The sequence below is a fragment of the Struthio camelus genome, chromosome 2 (assembly GCF_040807025.1).
Source record: "Struthio camelus isolate bStrCam1 chromosome 2, bStrCam1.hap1, whole genome shotgun sequence".
NCBI classification, from domain to species: domain Eukaryota; kingdom Metazoa; phylum Chordata; class Aves; order Struthioniformes; family Struthionidae; genus Struthio; species Struthio camelus.
Genome location: NC_090943.1, coordinates 153,441,164 through 153,458,777, shown reverse-complemented (window position 1 = coordinate 153,458,777; position 17,614 = coordinate 153,441,164). Strand labels below are relative to the sequence as shown.

General features: G+C 36.5%; 1 protein-coding gene across 2 annotated transcripts in view; it reads left to right on the top strand.

Annotated features, from left to right (window-relative positions):
* Positions 1–13,518, top strand: part of NUDCD1 (NudC domain containing 1) — a 51,885-nt gene extending 38,367 nt beyond the window's left edge. For both annotated transcript variants that reach the window (XM_068933133.1, XM_009667674.2), the window contains exons 9-10: positions 6,498–6,657; positions 10,474–13,518. In XM_068933133.1, coding sequence (XP_068789234.1) covers positions 6,498–6,657; positions 10,474–10,766 — 453 coding nt within the window. In that variant the 3' untranslated portion in view covers positions 10,767–13,518. The remainder of the gene's footprint in view (positions 1–6,497; positions 6,658–10,473) is intronic.
* Positions 13,519–17,614: the final 4,096 nt, after the last annotated feature.

Sequence of the window (17,614 nt, the reverse complement as noted above, 5' to 3'; positions counted from 1 at the left end):
GGGAACCAATGAGAGACATGAAGGTGAGAGCTTATGGGTCAGGATTAGCAGGTAGACAAGAGTGGGAGACGTAGTGGGTGTCTGTTACAAACTGCCTGATCAGAAAGAAGAAGTAGACGAGAGATTCTGCAGACAATTAGAAGAAGGTTCATTTTTGCAGGCCCTGCTCCTCATGGGGGACTTCAGCCACCTTTATACCTGGGCAACCTGCTGTAGGTGACCCTGCTTGAGCAAGGGGGTTGGACTAGATGATCTCCAGAAGTGTCCTCCAGCCCCAACTATTCTATGATTCAGAATAATGAGTATTATTATTAATGGTGTATTTTTGCAGTGACATAAAATTCCTGTAGATTACTTAGTTTACATTTTTCTCAGTAAGTTTTCAGATAGCCTGATGGGAGTGTTGCCCCTTTTTACTGAAGAGATGGAGCACAAGCTGCTTTTTTGTAATCTTCCTCTTTTGTCAATCACACTGTTGGAAATAACAGATTGTAATTGTAATACTTCAGTAAGAAGCTTGATCTGGCTTGTAAGTAATATACTCGACTAACAGTAAATTTTCATACAAAGTTATTTCTGTTGCATAAAGCAGGAAAGTAAATAATCACATGAGAGCATCACTGATTTTAAGTAGCTTGTTTGTTTGTGTGACTTTTTCCCCCCCCCGCCCCCGAAGATATCTGAGGTAGTGATGAAGTGCAGCACCAATGTCTCTTCATCACTACCTTGTGTCACTCAAAGTACAGATAGAAATTTGTGGTACAGAAGTTGTCATAGCTGCAGAAGACGACTCTGAATTAGTCTGCCAGTGTGAGGAAGGGTCTTAGACTGCCTAGGAAACGTGGCTTAGGGTGGAATTAGTGTTCTTGATTTCCCTTGTCCTCAGAAAAGCTCCAGAAGTCCTAAGGATGTGTCTTACAGATCTTGATTTGTTGTCTATTTAGTGATCTTTCACGCATTTCTAGTTTTGAAGAGATAAGTGCTTGCTATTTTGTTATATTTCAGAGTGTAGAAAGTACCGCGGTCTCGTATGTGTCATAAGCTTTTTATTTTCGCTTGCAAAATCACAACAAGCTCAATATCTTTGAAAACTAGTTTGCATTTTACTCTCTTTCATGATAACTAATTCCAAAAGTTGATTTATTTGGAAAATAAGCAATATTTAATTATTGTGAATGCAAAAATTCTCTTTTAAATAACATGTTTCTGTTCACATAAGAGAACTTGAACTGAACTAGGTTCTGAACTGATTCTGAACTTGAGCTGAGTGAGAAAGGATTCACCAGAATTTCTAGAAATGCTAAACTAGGTTGAAGTGAAATCTCAAACTTTTTTATTTATAAAACTGAAGAAATTCAATTGATCCTTTTGAACTCGTTTCGTAAAGTAAACCGGGCAAAGTCTTCCCCTCAAAATATTTGGACAATTTTAGAATTTAAAGAAATTCTTCAAAATAATTTTTTTTTCACCTCACATTTTGCATTTTTTTCATGAAAGTTTTGCTGGAAAATTCCAGAACAATAGTCTTAACTTAGGTGGATTCAAAGGGTTATTTAATTGCAATGAAAGAATTTATAGTGTCATCTTCATTGCTTTTTTTTCTCCTCAGAATAAATTTTTTTTCTTGATTTCATTTTTTGTCTGTTATAAAAGTAATCTTATTTCTAGTCGTTGAAAACATGCCATCAGTTGGGAAGACAGATAAAATTTTTAGCCTTTGGCATTTAATCAGTCCTAGTCAAATGTAATTGCTTTTTATTTCAGAATTCTTATGAATTGGTAGAGCCTGCCTTTCAAATATAAAAAGACCAAATATATAAACTAGAAGGAAAATAATATATATTTATATATGCTCATTTCAAATGCTAGCATGCTTCATCAAGAAAGTCTTCCATTTTGTGGATACAGCATGATAGGTAAGATTTATCAAAAGATAAAATCTGGGGCAAGATGGGAAGGAGAGCGTTTTACAGCAACTCAGTTCAATGAAGTACTGACCATTTTAATGTTTGGCATCACAAGCTCCTGAGCAGTGTTAATATCTTTTCAATGAAAATGGGAATCCTGGGATCCTTCTCCCAGCTATACATAGTCCTGTCCTTCCTTTTGTTTACACTGATCTGGTGTGCACTTTTATTAACTGGGAAACTACAAGGTTGAGATATCTTCCTTTTGGTAACAATGAGCTATTAAGTCGGCTCCCACTAGCTTGCTTATCTCCTCTTTATGTAGAGGAAGTGTGATTTTCTTTCATTCCATCATTAAGGCTTAAACACGCTTGGGGGCTTAGTGGGGACCTGATAACTTTCCAGTACCTACAAGGAGTTCATCAAAAAGATGGAGCCCAGCTGTTCAGTGACACATTGAGAAAAGACAAGAGAAAGTGGGAATAAGCTGAAACGGGAGGTTCAGACTGAGTATAAGAAATAACTTTCATGCCATGATTGTAGTGTGGACAGGTTGCTTAGCAAGGTTGTGCAGCCTCTGTCCTTGGAGGTTGTCAAGACTAGTCTGGAGAAAGACCTGAATAACTTGTCTAACCTCCTGCTGGTAGATGTATCTGGAGTATAGGGCTCTCTAGTAGGTCGTATAGTCTAGTGACTGTAAAGAGCTCTTAAAAATGACTAGAATAAAAATAATCCAAAAGCGTTAGAGTGAAAGGAGAAAAACTGTAGGTGAGAAATGTTAATGCATGTATATCCTGTTTTGAGCAGGGAGGTTGGACTACGTAACTTTCCTTGAGTTACCTTCCAACCTCAGTCTGTTCTGTGATTCTGGGGAGGTTTTTTTTTTGTGTGTGTTTTTGGAGTTTTCCCCCGCCTTGGAGGACGTAGGAACATGAGTGTTTCGGTGTTTTTTCAGCTTACAGCAATATATTTTCATGCTGATTTAGGGTTTTTTTGTCAAATTTTTTTTTTGTTAGCAATTCAGCAGCTATCAGAATGCCTTCAGAGGTACAGCCAACACAGCTTTTCACCTTTTAAAGTGAAGCATTGTCATAAATATACTGTTGTATATGTCTTTTTGCTCTTAAGTTGGAGAGGACTTTGAAACGTCCTGAATCCTATTGAATTTAAGATCATGAAATATTTAAATAAAAACATTTCCCACCTTGAATTATAATTCAAGGATATAAATTTTCCTTGACGTTTTCTAATGTATTTCAAAGGCAGTGATCTAGCTGAAATAAATTCGATCGACAGCTAGCAGTCTTTGCCAAATATATTGCTGTACTATCCTGTTCTTGTGAGTGATAAAGTTGTCATTCGTCTTATCTAGCTCAAACACAGTAATTCAGCTTCTCCTATAGAGAATTATTAGCTTTTTACCCAATCTTTAAGGTGAGTTAATGATGATGAGATGAAAGATAGACTGCACTGAGTTTTGCTGCCAAGGGGAGAAGCTTTGCCAGTTGAAGTATGGACTAGTTAAAACACTACCTAGTTTTCGGCAGTGCTGGCAGTAGCATTTACAATATGAAATTTGCTCTCTATATTATTTCAATTAATTTGCATACTGCCATATACTTAAGTTCTATGTAAAGCATCCTGTTAAAACCAGTGACGGGTATGGATGACCGAATTGCACAAAAGTCAGTGGTTGGATGAATGCTGAAAGAGGTCTGAAGTATGAAGGGTTTCTGAGTGCTTGCATAGGGAAAACCCAGGCATCTTGTTTTGTAAAATTGGAATGGTTTACCGGAAGAGGGACTGCTTGTTTTTAGATGGAAGAGAGTACGCTCAGAAACTGTGGAGCAAGGAGAAAATGAGCAATGCACTAGGTACACCGAGGTATCCGAGTAGCTAATTTCAGTAGGTAATTCCAGCAAGAACTTGAGATTTGTAGGAGGAGGCATTTCTGGTTGATAGGTGGTTACGAAAACACGGCGAAAGAGCTTCACTTTATTTTCTCCTAGCTGACGTGTAACACTTCTTTCCCCTTACTCATGCACAGTACAGAAGCATGAGGCTGCCTTCTCAGTGGGTGTCAGAATGACCTCTGTTAACTAAAACTGCATGCCATTCTGTGAGCTATATCATGCTTACGTCTGACCTATAGTAATGTTGGAGGCATGTCACACATTTCTGCTCCAAGAACAACTTGCTTTTGTTACCTGGGAGTTGGGAGAATGAGTGACAAACTGAGTTGCATAGCTTGTCCTAAAAACTGTAATAGATCCCTACAAAGTAGACACATGAAGAATCACTGTAAATGCTTAATCGAATTACAGAATGATGCTCTTGCATATATTTCTCTTCTGAATATTTGTACATAAGCGGTAGCTAGAACAAATTATTTGCAAATATATTGAAAAAATGCATTAATTTTTTAACACTTTTTTTAGTGCTGATCAATAAAGGTTTTCCTGTGACGACTTTCAGGTTTTTTTTCTTGCTGCCTCTGGGCTCAGAAGGCTATTCTGACTTTTTTGATCCTTTTCTTAGGACTGATTTTTAACATCTAGTCCCGTACTGCAAAGACCACAATAAAGAGGTAATATATGAGAAGTACAGACTCATTCCCTTTCTCAAGTCGTGTTCTCCCTTATTCTACCTCTTTATGTGCCTCTCAGAGATGTCTGCTCCACATGCCTCTGTCAGTGTTCTCTCTCCTGCTGATTTTCTGCATTTGTCAGATGTTAGAGTTTAACGGACTAGGATTTTGCATTTGTACTCTGCATTTTGCTCATCATACTGTAACAATACAGTAGCTTCCTCCTGCTTCCTGACTTAGTTTCCATAAGGCAGCTTATTCATGGAGCTCTTGACATCATCTTTACCAGGCTTTTGCCTCTTAGGTGCTTGAATATTAGTAATGCTCATTTCTTGATTGCAGCTGGCCCTAATGGGAGGATTACGTCACTTCTTTCATAGCCATTACTGCAAGTGAAGAGTGTGTCTGCCTCCTGAAGAGTAGCACAGGAAGTACTAGTAATAAAGGCTGTTTTGGAGTTGAGACATTAGACTTAATCATCTGAAATAATTTTCTTAGTTCTGCCACAGACTGCATAACCTCGAGTAAATAAATCTCTGGATCTCAATAACTATTGGTTCTGATCTCATGTTGAGATTAAATTAAGATCTTCAAGACAGACCCCATCCTTTTATATTTATACAATGATAGCATATAAAAAGAGTGCTGTGACAATTGTTTGAAACTTATAAGTCTATAAATGTCAATGTCTGAAACCCACATAGAGAAGTAACACATTGTACTACGTATATTAGGGCATAATACCAGAGGTTGCTGTTATAGATTTAGTTTCTGGGTATAAAGAATAGTGCAAATGTAGTTGTTTATCTGGTAAATTTAGATCTGATCTGAGTACAAACAATTCCTGAGCACTCTTTTTTTGTGCTCAGGAACAGATTCCTGTTTCCTCTTTGAGCGTTTTCTGGTCATACGACCATCAGTATTCACTTCCTTTAGAGGAACTTCATTAACAGACTCAATATACAGATATACTGTTTTATTGCTTATTCTTACACTGCAAGATAGCAGTGTCTTGCTACTGTCTTGCTGTTCTCATGTGATAAATTGAATACAGGTGGCTATTGACTGTTTTTGGTCATCTAGATATGTCCAGTGAATAGAGTGCTGATCTGAAATTCAGTGTAATTATTACATTGTGAGTAAAGAAAAATATTGAAATTTCGTAATTTAAGTATACTAACTAGACCATGTCCCCATGCTTCCCAACTTTTTCTGTAGGGGGACAATATTTTCTTCCCTGTTAGCACTACAGAAAAAGAGAAACACTTATGATTATTTAAACTGAGAGAATCTTTTTCTAACAAAAATGTAACTTGTAGGTTAGGATCCTCTATCCTAGATAACCGTTGGTAAGCAAACCCCATATCCCCATTTGTCTGTGTAATGGACGTAATCACAGAATCACAGAATCGTTTAGGTTGGAAGGGACCTCTGGAGATCATCTCGTCCAACCTCCCTGCTCAAGCAGGGTCACCTAGAGCATATTGCCCAGGATCACATCCAGACGGGTTTTGAATATCTCCAGCGAAGGAGACTCCACCACCCCTCTGGGCAACCTGTTCCAATGCTCTGTCACCCTCACAGTGAAGAAGTTTTTTCTCAGGTTCAGATGGAACTTCCTGTGGTTCAGTTTCTGCCCATTGCCTCTTGTCCTGTTGCTGGGCACCACGGAGAAGAGGCTGGCCTCATCCTCTTGACACTCCCCCTTCAGATACTTGTACACGTTGATGAGATCCCCTCTCAATCTTCTCTTCTCCAGGCTGAACAGGCCTTACATTAGTAATGTTTCCCTAAATGTTATGCCAAGAAACTAAATTGCATATTTGGGATATATTAGTTACCTATTGAACTGTTGGTCACAGTGATGTAGCATAATGCATTCTAATGTTTTATCAACTAACAAATCTTAAGCAGTTGAAAAAGAAGCTGCAATTTTGACAGCACGTGACAGAACCTGCTATGTATGCTTTCAGTCAGTATTTTCTATTTCTTTTTGTTTTCAGATTAATCTTGGAAGCAACCAGTATCTTTTCTCAGTTGTTGTGGATCCCAAAGAAATGCCTTGCTTCTGTCTGAGGCATGATGTTGATGCTCTTCTCTGGCAGCCTCACGCTGACCAACCAGATAACATGTGGGAACACATTGCAACTTTTAATGCTTTAGGTATGAAGTTAACTTTTGTGTCACACTTCTCTGTCTGAGACTTTTCTGCTTGATTACTCTTAGTTTGGCTTCTGTTGATAATCCATGTAATTAAATTTGAATTGAAAGGTACTATAACTCTGTTGATAACAGAATGCTAGTTTAATTTTTGGAAATATTAGAACATGAGAGATAAAGGATGTTTATAAGGAAAATAAGTCTTTTCAGACTACATACAGGATTCAAGTATAGTCCTGCACAATAAAATGGAGAGTTCCTTAGATAAGTCAGCTATTTGAAGATTTTTAAGAGCACAGTCAGCACCTAAACACTTGCACAGAAATAATCAGGAAAACAGTAGCAGTTCACTGGTGACAGGTCTAGGTGTTTAATGCTTATGATAAGGTACTTTGATAAGCAACTTTTAGAATTTTCCTACCTGATTTACCCGGGTGGCAAGCCTGAAGAACTGGAAATGATTGTTCCCTGTCTCTTCTGCTATAGGAGCTAGAAGTATGAAATGATCCTAGTACATAATAGGTTGAAGAGAAACTAAAAGAGGTGCCTCATACGTGTGTAGTTAAGCTATGGAACCCTCTGCCACAAAACTTTTTGGGCAGGAAAATTTTTTGTGGATTAAAAAACAAAACAAAACAAAGAAGGAAAAATCAGTTAAGAGCATAATGATGCCACCTCTGCCCCAGGAAGTCTCTGTTCTGAAGTCAGACTGGCAGGAAAGCAGAATATATGATTGTGAAGAGCTCCTAGTTATTGGTCTGTTCTTGCAGTGAGGCCTGGGAATTTGTTTTTCGCTGCTGTTGGTAGCAGAATCCTGAGGCTCAGAAGCAGAAAAATGTGGAAAGACTTTTTTGACTTTTTTGACTTTTTTGACTTTTTTGACTTTTTTGACTTTTTTGACTTTTTTGACTTTTTTGACTTTTTTGACTTTTTTGACTTTTTTGACTTTTTTGACTTTTTTGACTTTTTTGACTTTTTTGACTTTTTTGACTTTTTTGACTTTTTTGACTTTTTTGACTTTTTTGACTTTTTTGACTTTTTTGACTTTTTTGACTTTTTTGACTTTTTTGACTTTTTTGACTTTTTTGACTTTTTTGACTTTTTTGACTTTTTTGACTTTTTTGACTTTTTTGACTTTTTTGACTTTTTTGACTTTTTTGACTTTTTTGACTTTTTTGACTTTTTTGACTTTTTTGACTTTTTTGACTTTTTTGACTTTTTTGACTTTTTTGACTTTTTTGACTTTTTTGACTTTTTTGACTGACTTTGAAAAATATGGATACACAAGGATAAGAATGGCCATATCAGATCAAGCAGAATGGTCCACATAGCCCAGTGTTGTATCAATTAAAAGACTGATAAATAAGTCTTCATGACATGAATCAAACGCAGAATATACTTCCACTGTGACAACTATACTCTTCCTGTTCTCTGGATGCTCTTTGGACTCATCTTTAATAATACCATGAGTGTGACAATTTATTGTCTCCCTCCCCCAAATAAAATTGGTTGACTGCACCAACACTAGTTAATCTGCACCCAAAATGAACAGGAAATTGTTGGCTGTTTTATAGAGCTTGCGAAGGTTGCCATAACACATAATTGGTTTTGTTCTGTTTTTATTTTTGCTATTTGTTCTGTTTTGTATATAAGTTATCTTTTTACAACCTGTTATTTTAACTTAAGGTCAAATTAAGCTGGAGGTATCTTAACGAGGTTCTCTAACAGAGAGGTGATTTTTTTTTTTTAATTTGATCTTTACTTACCTATTCCAAATTTCATAATTCTGTGGAAAAAATGTAAGACAAGAACTAAGTCTTTTTTCTAATTTATTAGGTTCAAGTTTCTATGCTGACTTTGTAGTATAGTTTTAAGAATGTGTTTTTATTATTTGAAATTAACAGGAAGGAAATTCTTATCTCTGAGCTTTTTGTACTTAACGGTGATAAAACAAATGTTGTTCCTCCACTTCTTTCTCCTAAATGTGCTATCGTTTTACAGTATTGTACAGAAGTGTAAACTTCAATATTAACCTAGTTCACCTTCTATTTGCCAGAGGTGGTGCACATCATTAGCTCATTTATCTACAACCAAATTTAGAAACACTTTGCTAGAGCTAGTAATAAAAATGAGTTACAAAAGTGAGTAATAGAAATGTATTTTCTAAATTAAAAAGCTAATTTTTCAAAACCTACAATGTTCATTATATTGGCCAAAACAATACTAGTTAACCCTGTTTCCCTGTTTCTCTGTTTGTACTTTTGGGATTAGTTTTTGACAAGCAGTACAAAGATGACTGAAAAATTATTATTTGGGACCAAGTGTTTTGTTCCATATATCTATCCTGACAACTTTCACTTGAAAAAAGTGATTGGTTTTGGATGGACCTTTGGCTGCTTACAGGTAGCTTCTAACGATTTGCTGCTGGTTGAAGGAGCAATGCTTGATCTTGTCCCTTCTTACCACAGTTTATTGAAAGAGCATCTGTCTTTCACCGACTACTCATCGGTCTGGGTATGTTTTGCTATACGTTCCCTGCTGCTAACATGGACCTGAAAATTGTGGTCTATAGACCAGAAAAATAGAAGGACAGTCGTGTTTTTTAGATTTATTAAATATATATATATATGATTTTATGTGTGGGAAATCCTATTTAAATACAAGTCCCTGGCTCAAAGGCCTCTTTACCTGGAGGACTGTATTTAAACACAACTTTTCTTTTCTGTACTAGTGTTTAGATATATGAATTAAATTAAGGAACTTGAACTTCAAAAATTTTCCTGGCTAATCTGATGTTTCCCAGTGGAGCAATTCTGTCAATTGATCATCTAGCTATATATTTACAAATTGTTTACCAATGAAAACCGTCAAGTGGTGTTAGAGATTTGAACGGAAATGCTGCGTTGGGGACAGTAGTAAGCATTTGCAAATTTAGGAAGTTTAGGATTATTGTTAAAACAAACTCATCTTTAGGCCTGAAAATTCACAGCTGAGGTATCAAGATATTTTGACCGCTACCCTATAGTGGTACTGGCAGAGAAGGATGGCTGAAAAAGGTGAACTCTAGCACACCTGCTATTATTAGAGATGCTGTCTTTCAATGATAGCTGTCGTCATGCCTTGTTCAATGGAAGTGACGCTAACAGCCTTTTGGAAAAATGATAGATTACTTTGCAAAGATTGTGTCTCAAGTCTGTTCTCAAAAGTGTGAGAGGATATCAGTTTGAAAGAAGTCTATTTCTTAATTGAGGTCTATAAAGAAAAAGAAAGACTTCCTTCTCAGTGAATATTAGCAGAAATTACAGTGGGTTGAAGAGTAGCTCATATTTGTTTCAGTTAGTTCTAAACAGAAGACAAGTTTGAAGTGTCTGTGTTCAAAATTAGGTAGACTCAGAAATCAGAAAGTGTTAATGTAATTACAAACTGGGGTGTGACAGGGGAAGAAGGTTATTTTGCTTAGTCTGCTAATATTGGGCCAGGATGCATATCCATGCCTTACGATCCCTACTGAGAAAATGGAAGACCTTGTAAGGAGGACACGTCCTAGATAGAGATGCTGTTTCTAGCTATACATACCTGTGTGTAAAAAGCACCAATTAGGAAAGTATACAGCAGAGTTTGTACATTGGTATTCTGTTGGTTAAAGTACTGGTTTATTTGAATGCCAACGAATATTTCTTTGATATATATTTCCTTCTTTTTTAGCTAATTGTTTATTATTTTTGAAACTAACCGTGATTTTGACATAGTGGTTAGAAGTGCAATTGAAAACATTATATTGCTTCTCTCTGTTTCTGTGTATTTTTTGGGACTATGCAGGTTATGTCCAAGCATCAAAGCAAGACAAGAAGTTCATGGCTTGTGCCCCAAATCATTCCTACGCTGCTCTTTGTGAGTGCTTGCGTCGAGTTTTCATCTATCGCCAACCGACTCCTCTGTCTACAGTCCTCTACAACAGGAAGGAGGGAAGACAAGTGGGGCAGGTTGCTAAGCAGCTAGTAGCGACCCTGGAAGCCAGTGATCCTATCTTAGGCTTTCAAGCTACTAATGAGAGATTATTTGTTCTCACAGCAAAAACCTTGTTTTTAATAAAAGTAAACACTGGAAATTAATTATTTAGTATATCCTGTTGTAGTTTGTATTCACAATTGGTAGAAGAAATAACTAGGTAAATTATCGGAGTTCAGTATGTTTTGCTGAAGTTTAAAAGGAAATGTAACATTTTACAGGGGAATCAATTTTTCATTAGAAAGCCTTTCAACTTTGCTATCACTGAACTAAGGTTTGAGTTTTTTTGAGAGATACAAAAAAATGTCTCTGTGCTATCAGCTTTCTTAAAACTATTGTCAGGGACTTGATACTGCATAGGTGAATACATTTATGCGTTGTTCTTTTCCAAATAGTTGTATTTGCTGCACTTCGGAATTTTGAGAATTCACCTCTGTTTCTAATTGCCATTGTTTTCCTCTGAAGGAACTAGTCAGATAAGGAAGTAGAGCCTTGAGTTACAAGCATGTAATGTGCAAAGTAAAGAACAGTGTGTCATAAAGAAAAATTTTCAAATTCAAATACAGTTGGTCAAAAGTGATTGAATATTTCAATATTCAAGGATATTGAATGGAATATGAATGGAATATTACATTTCTTATGCAAGTATTGAATTCAAGTGGAATAATTAATTGTATATGCAGGTTTTTGATTATTGATCTGTGACTTGCTCATGTTTGCAGTGAAATCTATTTGTATTTTAAGAGACACTGTAATAGCTTTTCATAACTTTTCCTCAAAGCAAAAGAGTGAATGTATATCTGGTAATTACATACTGAGCAGTACAGGTCAAAGTGTAGTTATAATTTCAGTTGTGATTTGCATCTCAGGTTGTACTTAAGATTAAGTAACTAATTGACAGTTAGAAAATGGCTAATGGAAAATGCACCTGTATCTTAACCTGAAATGTGCAACTCATCAAGTGCTGCTTCTGCCTTAGACACCACCATAAATAATGTGTTACTAGCTAGCCATTCTGTCCCTGAGGCACAATCCAGATGTGGTATATTTGCAAAGTAAGAGTGCGCTGACCACGAGGATGCTCTAAAGCTTAACAAAACAGGCACGGTTAATTTATTGAAAAGTTATATCAGGAGATTGTTTCCTATTTTAAAGTGACAATGTCAGTACAGTTAAACCAAAAAAGAGTCAGTTGTGATGTTTGCCCCGTGTTTTTTAATTTTTATTTACAAGTCCATAGCAAAGAATCTCTAACCAATATATTGCATGCTACAGGAAAGCTGCTATGATTTGTGGAACCAGAGTACTGAAACAGACACAAATACAATGAGTGGCTTAGTAGTTTGCATCTTTTTTTCAGTATTTCAGACCTCAGTGAAAAGCTGTGGAGAAGAAAAGATATATTCCTTTTTATGGACTATCACGTTTTCAGCTGTGACTGCTTTGACCTTCCTGTAAGTTCTCCAAACCTATGTCAGTGCAGATATCGAACAAGATACTGAGAATTTAAGAGGGAGACAGCTTGCCAAAAAAAAAAAAAAAAAAAAGCTCTTTCAAGGAGCCTAGTTTTCTTCTTCCTGACATCAATATTATATTGTATATGCATTATAAAGTTTTCCTTATTCTTACATGCATAAATTAAAACAGAGTTGAACCCCAAACCTTCCTCCTTATTCTATTTTTTAAAAACTGTCTTGATGTTTTTTAAAAAAGATTCAATGAACATGTTGCTGTTTCATGAGTGTTTTGCTTCTAAATTTTCATTATTGAAAAAAATAATGTCAAACAAGGTAGTAAAATTCGTGCAGCAGTCCTTTAGAAAAGATTTTATGCTGTTAATTACTTTGCAGCATAAAATGCATTGAGTTTTGTATGAATATTACTTAGTTTCCTGAAATTTAACCATTCGGAACACAGAGTGAAGAACAAATAATGTGTTTGGGGGAATGGAAGAGGGAATGAAATTCATAGGCAGCATGCTTTTGTCACCTTACATCTGTCACAGGATGCTCCAGGACAGATGAAAATTTAGCTCTTCTTTGTCAAATCCTGCTTGCTGTGAAACAGATATCTAGAAACAGACTCCTGTAATCTTCTGGAACAGATTAAACAAAGTTGAATAAAATGGTCACCTCTTCAGGGGCTGTGTTACAATACATAATGAGGAAAAAGATGCTACCCAATAATGTGTCTGATTCAAAAGAGTCTGTGTTTGCACATGGGTACAACTGTACACAGAGAAAAGGTTCATCCTTTGTTCTGTGTTGTTCATCTATTGGCAATGGTGCTGTATCCAGAAAGGGTGTGTCAGATGATCTCTGTTTTATTTTTCCTCTCTATATGAGTTAAGAACACTGTATTGTGTTAAAGACTTATTGCCTTGAGGAACCATGCATGCTGTTGCGCAGCAAGATAATATAATTAAATGGCTACAAGCCACAGGGAGACGTTTGCTATCATCAGTGTTTCCATTTCTCTGTTCACTTAATTTTTAAGCCTTATTTGTTTAGCGTATTAATGCAGGCTCATACAAAGAATATGGAATATTATGTGGATGTTTAAAAGGGCTGGTTTTCTGAAAACCATAGCCTGATTTTTCTGGGATTCTACCTCTTGAAATCTTACATTTTAAGACACAGTACTTCCTGAGAGATCCCAATCACAATTAACATCTGTTTACAGAATTTCTAAGAAACTATTTGGCTATTACACATTTACCTTATTTATTTCAAATGTTCTTTCTCCATGTTTTCCCTGGCTGGCTGCCTATTCGGAATGTATCATGTATTCTTCTGCAAGTTCAAAAACAATGGAAAAAATATCAAATTTTATTAATAAAGATTTTTGTAATTAGTTAAAAGAGTTTTTGTTCATTTCAAATGTGCCTCTTTCATGTGCTACTGAAACAAAACCGAAAAATCGAAACAAGACATTTCCAAAAGTAAGACTTGGTGTGTTAAGGAGTGTTTTGTGTTAGGGCGAAGTATGTTGGGTGCCTGCATTGCAATGTAACATCTGTTACCAAGACTTGCACTATTGCACTCCATGCTCATTTCTCTCAAAACCCCTATACAGTCATTTTTTTTCTCTCATGTCCCATAGCTGCCGACATATGAATTTATAAATGTAGTTATTGGAGGAGGTTGATACGTATTCAGGTGTATTCTTGTGTTAATGTGCACATTGCCTCCTTTCATCCTGTACTTGTTGCATGCTATGCCCAAATGATCTTTACAGATGCTTTTTGATGGAAGAAATCTGTACTTCCTTCTGCTCCCCTTCCATCAACCTCTAAGGGTGTTTTTGGGTGGGGGGAGGGGTGCAGGCTGCAAGGGAAGAGCGAAGGAGAAAACGGAGGGGTTGGTATGTATATTTCCTGTGTCAAAAAGTGGCTCTTCATGAGTGAAACAGCAGACACTGTGAGAGTACTAGTTAAGGCTGAAGCTTATTTTATTTCAGTTTGCTGTGCTTTATTTTAATAATGGACATTGCTGCTGCTATAACTTTCAAATTTTCTCACCTTCTGTCAATTTATATTTTATGTTCTCCTTATGCAAATGTGGTGTCAGATGCACTTGAAGCTTACAGTAAATCATGCATTAGTGTTTATAAGTTTACATGAATTATTGCTGATTCCTATCCTAAACTTACATATCACAACTTGCTTATGGATCAAATTATTATAATCACAGTGGCAATAATCTTAAATTCTGATTCTTAATTCAAGATTCTTCTCATTCTGTGGGAGAATAAAATGTGCATGATCACTTCTCTGATAACGGAAGTTATCAGAGTAGTAGGATTGACTAGTAGGATTGATTTTGCAAAGTGCTTCTGTAGTTTGGTTTAGAAGTATGTGTCTCATAGGCCATTCATAACAGCTTTCTGGAAATCTGGTGAGATCTGGGGGGTTTTGTTTCCCCTCTGTATAATGTATCTGCCTGTATGCTATGGATAAAGGTCAACAAGGTCGAGAGATGTTTTATACAGCTACAGTCTTTGGGGGAAAAGAACCAAATATTAACCAAGTCTTTGTCAAGACTATTGCAGTAATATGATATGCAAAGTTTAGTGCTATGTTGCTTTGAGAAGTATCTGCTGAAGTCTTTTTCCTTTAAAAAAATATAACATTTAAACTGCTTCTGAAATCTTAGTTTCTTTTACCAAAGACTTTTACCATGTTGTAGCAGCTAGGTATCATTCATAATATGACGATAGATGTAATTAATAGGTTCAGAGTTAGACCTGGAAAATACTTACCATAGTGTTTATTAATCTAACACTCTCAGCAAAATATCCTGTATAATCCATTTCAGTGTTCTTTTGCAATCTAGGTAAACTGGCACTTGCAAGGATTTGTCAAGAGCGGTGCAAAAAAATCAAGAAAAATGAATCATTTTAGTGTCACTTTTATTAGTGTTGCTATGATGAATATACAGGTATCTGCTAGCCTTTCTTAATGGCCTGCTTGCACTCTGGACATGTGAGATTTTTGTGTGTGTGTGTATTTATATTTTTATCTATATCCATGCACACACCTATATTCGTGCTGCTTTAATGTACTGTGGATTACAGAAAGAATCTTCTTTTAATATTACTGACAGCAAAGCAAAGAATCTTCATTAACTGAAGTTTTTCCAAAAAAGGTACGGGCTGTGTATGAATCCATATATTTGTTGTGGAGCCAGCAGTCTGACCTAAAGTAGAAATACTTTGCTGCATGCTAAAATATGGAGTTGGACTTGGAAATAAGTTATCTAATGTGAAGGGATCCTGATTATTAGTTCGAAGTTCCCTTGGAATGTGTATTAGTTGTTTTGCTTTATCTTTTTTACTGGTTTTCTATCAAGCTTTCCTGTTGTCAATTGTTTTTTTTCTCTTTTTTTTCATTGTTGTCTTGCGTCAAAATGTTAACATCTGCATGTCTGACATAACAGGATTGACACTGCAGTGCATTTAACTGCCATATCTAAAAACATCAGTTATGAAGCCTATGGAGTTTTTTTTCTACTGAAGATGAAATACATGGTATCTTATTATTGCATTTTATCAAAAATTTAAAGAACTCAGAGGCCAAGTTTTGCACAGATGCCTTCAGTTGAAAGAGATGATGCAGGAGTAATAAACATTTATTTTTATCAAAACAAGTGGTTTGAGTGGGAAAAGGAAAAGAACCATTGAATTACAAATACAGTCACTTTATCACTGTAATTGCTGCTGATTCGCCTTTAATGATTTTTCTCTTTGAAGATGTTCATTCTCTCTTCCTCTGTTCTATGTGTCCTCCCTAATAAATATAGAGTACCTTGAGGTTGAACTTTTTATTGGAATTTTCTGAATAACTGAACTATTTGCTCATGGTCTATCTGTAATATGGGCCTGAAGTAAAAGGTGGATACATCTAGTCATAAAGAGACCAGGAACACTGGCTCGTCTTTGATCAAGAGTTGATGACTGTCTGAACACAAATGAAAACTGATAGTATGAAGACATTCGCTTGCAATGTCATATTTTAACAAGAGTAAAAACATGGGAACCTGTGCAGGAGATTAAACTTGCTTAGGCAAGATAAAGGCTTAGGCTTCTTTTTAATATCCCTTAGAAGGTTATGCAATATTGCATTCCTACAGTTACATAAAAATAAAGCAAAATCCACTCACCTGTAAAAGTTACCATTGGCTATGGACTCCCAACAAGAGAAAGCATGAAAGCTTGGCTGAACCCTGTGGGATCTGCACAAGAGTTAGCAGCTAACACATGAGTGGTATATTCAAGTCCTGGAGAAGAGAGCAAAACTTAGGAAATTCTACATAAAGAAAGGGTACAAAAGTGAACAACCATAGAGGGAAGAATGAGTAGTTGGAAAGATCAGGAAGAGAATGTGCCTACGTGTGATTAAGACTTTTGTTCCCCTTTTCTACACATCCCTAGTTTTCCTTCAATAGTGAAAAGAAATAAAATGTATGTGATTTGGAATAGAAAAGTAGCACAAAATATGAATTTGAGACCAATTCTTACTGCTATTTAGGGAACAGACATGCTGATTTTCGTAGTACTGTTTCCGGAGCTAAAGTGCTGTAGGTGTGAGATGTGTTTAAATTGCAGAGCAGACCTGCCTTCAGGTTTGTTCTGATAATCGCCAAACCTGACTGAAAGCTTTAACTGACCATGGGTGAGTTGTTTGTAGCTGTGGGCTCTCCAGTGCCGAGCCTTTGCCCCATCTGTTACCATCCCATGCCTGCGGTCCGCTGTGCTGCACCCTGTATCTCCACTTCTCAAGGCCTCTGCTGTCACACCAGACCTTGATGTCTCTGCGCTACGTCATTATGTTAGTTGTAAATGTCTCATTCTACATAGAATAACTGCCTGTTACTGCAGTCTATATAAACTGTGGTTGTGCTACACAATAAACAAAACAAATTAGCTGTAGACAGCTGGTCAAGGAGAGAAATTGCTGTCACAGCTAAACCAAGTGGAACAGAGCTGAGGGCAAGTCAAGAGAAGTTCGGACAGAGGAAGCGTGACAAGCCTCAGTCCTGAGGCCCGACAAACTCAGTGCAAAGCTTATAGCTCGTTACCAGCAATGACAATACTGTATTAAAGACTAAAATGGCTACAGTCCTCATTAAGAGATGTTCTTCACCTGCAAACACACTTAATGAAACACTTGATACCTTTTCTACTCCTTGGTTTTCCTCGTTTTGGGTGATTCTAAGCTTTGCACACAACTTCCTCAGGTGGGCTTTTAACGCTTGTGACTGCAGTTCTGCAGCAGGACGCAGAGACAATGAAGACACCTAGATACACCAGTCTATGCTAGATGGGCAAGCAGGGATTTTATTTCCTATAAAAATGAAATTATTAGCATTGTATCAATGTGCGTTTATATATGACTAGTAGCTGCTGCTACTTATGCAACTATTATTTGATAACAGAGCAACTGGCAGCAGAA